Source organism: Condylura cristata, unplaced genomic scaffold (assembly GCF_000260355.1).
Source record: "Condylura cristata isolate star-nosed mole 26May11 unplaced genomic scaffold, ConCri1.0 scaffold00054, whole genome shotgun sequence".
Taxonomy (NCBI): Eukaryota; Metazoa; Chordata; class Mammalia; order Eulipotyphla; family Talpidae; genus Condylura; species Condylura cristata.
In genome coordinates this window covers 1,361,663-1,363,455 of record NW_004567155.1, presented here as the reverse complement: position 1 = coordinate 1,363,455, position 1,793 = coordinate 1,361,663, and the positions used below count along the sequence as shown (strand labels likewise).

Sequence of the window (1,793 nt, the reverse complement as noted above, 5' to 3'; positions counted from 1 at the left end):
GGCAGGGGCGTCCCGGGGCCCAGCAGGGGGTCTGGCCGTGGCGCCCTGGGGGCCGGGCGCTGGCTGCAGCGCCTGGGAGGAATCCGTTTGCCCAGTGATTCAGAGCACGCCAGCGGCCCCGCCGTAAAGCCAAACTCGCCCTCCTCGGCCGGGGGCCCCGCCCGGGGACATCCGGGCGCTCCCCGCGGGCCGCACCGCCACCCTGCTGGCAGGTCAGGCCCGGGTGGTGGGGCCCCCCCGCCCTCGCAGCCTTGGGGACAGGGCTCTGGGCCACGGGCTGTCACCCCCACTCGCCAGAAGCGCGAGGGTGGTGTTAGGCCACTCCGGGGGCACACGAGGGGCCCCCTTCACCGAGTCTGCTGCCCCGGCCCTGGGGTCAGCCCTGCCGGGCGCCCACCAGGTGGGCTGGCCAGCAGGGCCGTCCTCGCCCTGGGCAGCAGCAGGACCACCCTCCAGCAGGCTGGCCAGGTGCTGCTGGGTTGGGGAGTCGGGCCGCCTGACATTTGGGGTGCAGGAGTGGGTCCTAGGTCAGAGTCTGCCCACCAAGGGCTGTGTGCACTCCATAGGACACTACTGGTCTGGCCAGTGTCCCGCAGGGCTGTCCATTCTCCCCCGTCCACCCCTGCCTGCAGCCTGGTGGCCCAGGGCCCGGACCCCACCAGCACCGGCCGCCCATGATGCCCGCGCTGCTCCCAGGATGCAGGGGACACTGGGGTGCTGGCCGGTGGTGCTGCCCAACAGGGAGACCCCAAGGGCCAGACCCCTGCCCCAGGGCTCTGGGCCGCCGGCTCCATGCTGACTAGCTGGCCGTGCGGGCCCCTTGGCTTTGTTCGGTCACCATGACAAATACGGGGTATCAGAAGCCACTTCCTGTGCCCAATCAGGGCTGCTGAGTGAGTCAGCGTCCGCGATAACCTGGGCCGAGGCGGCCCTGGGTGCCGCCGGGGCCGTGCCCCCCCGGAACCCCCGCGCCCCCCGCCTCAGTGCCCCCCCCCGCCTCCGCGACGCCCGTCTCCGTGCCCCCGTCTCCGTGCCCTCCTCCAGGCCTCAGGGACCTCCAGGCCTCGGGGCCCCCCCAGGCCTCAGGGGCCCCCCCAGGCCTCGGGACCCCCCCAGGGCCGCACTGGCCTCCCACAAGCACATTCAGCAACAGATCTGGGGAGAGGCAGGCGGTGGGGGCCCCTGGCCGCGGCCTGGGCCCCCCGTGCCCAGTGTCCCTGCTGTGTCCTCTGCCCACGGCCCCCCTCTTGATGAAGCCAAGGCTCGGGGGGGGCGGCCCCCAGGCTGGCCCTGGCCCATGTGGCCCTCGCTGAGGACACGGGCCGAGCTGGGGGCCGCCCCGGCCAGGGCGCTGACCCGGAGGAAGCGGCGCTCTCAGGCTGCCCGAGCGGAGCCTGGCGGCAGCCCCCACCCCCAGCTGGCTCTGCCCCCACTCGCGGGCCGCACGCTGGCAGGGTCTCTGGCACGAGGCCTGCTGGACGGGGCGGCCGCCAGTGACATGCGCACCCCCATGTCCGGGCGCCCAACCTTGCCTGGGAGGGTGCTGGCCCCCCACCGGCCCTCAAGGTCCCCCGCACAGGGTCCCAGCCCGGGGACCCTGGGGGTGGGCCTGCCCCTTGGCGCCCACCTCTGCCCTGCTAGCCCCTGGCACCTGGTGCCCAGTGCTGAGGCCGGGCAGGGGCCTGGGGGCTGAGGAGATGTCCACTGGCCAGCGCCACCCTGAGCCACGCTGCCCACCTGCCCCACGCTCAGCGCGTGCTCGTCTCACGCCCCCACCTCCCCCAGGGGACCCC

At 74.5% G+C, this 1,793-nt stretch overlaps 1 protein-coding gene across 1 annotated transcript in view; it reads left to right on the top strand.

Moving 5' to 3' along the window:
* The first annotated feature begins 1,297 nt into the window (after positions 1-1,297).
* The window catches only part of MUC5AC (mucin 5AC, oligomeric mucus/gel-forming), a 47,274-nt gene continuing 46,778 nt past the window's right edge, over positions 1,298-1,793 (top strand). The window contains exon 1 of the mRNA XM_012734336.1: positions 1,298-1,493. Within this exon, the coding sequence (XP_012589790.1) occupies positions 1,298-1,493 (196 nt within the window). The remainder of the gene's footprint in view (positions 1,494-1,793) is intronic.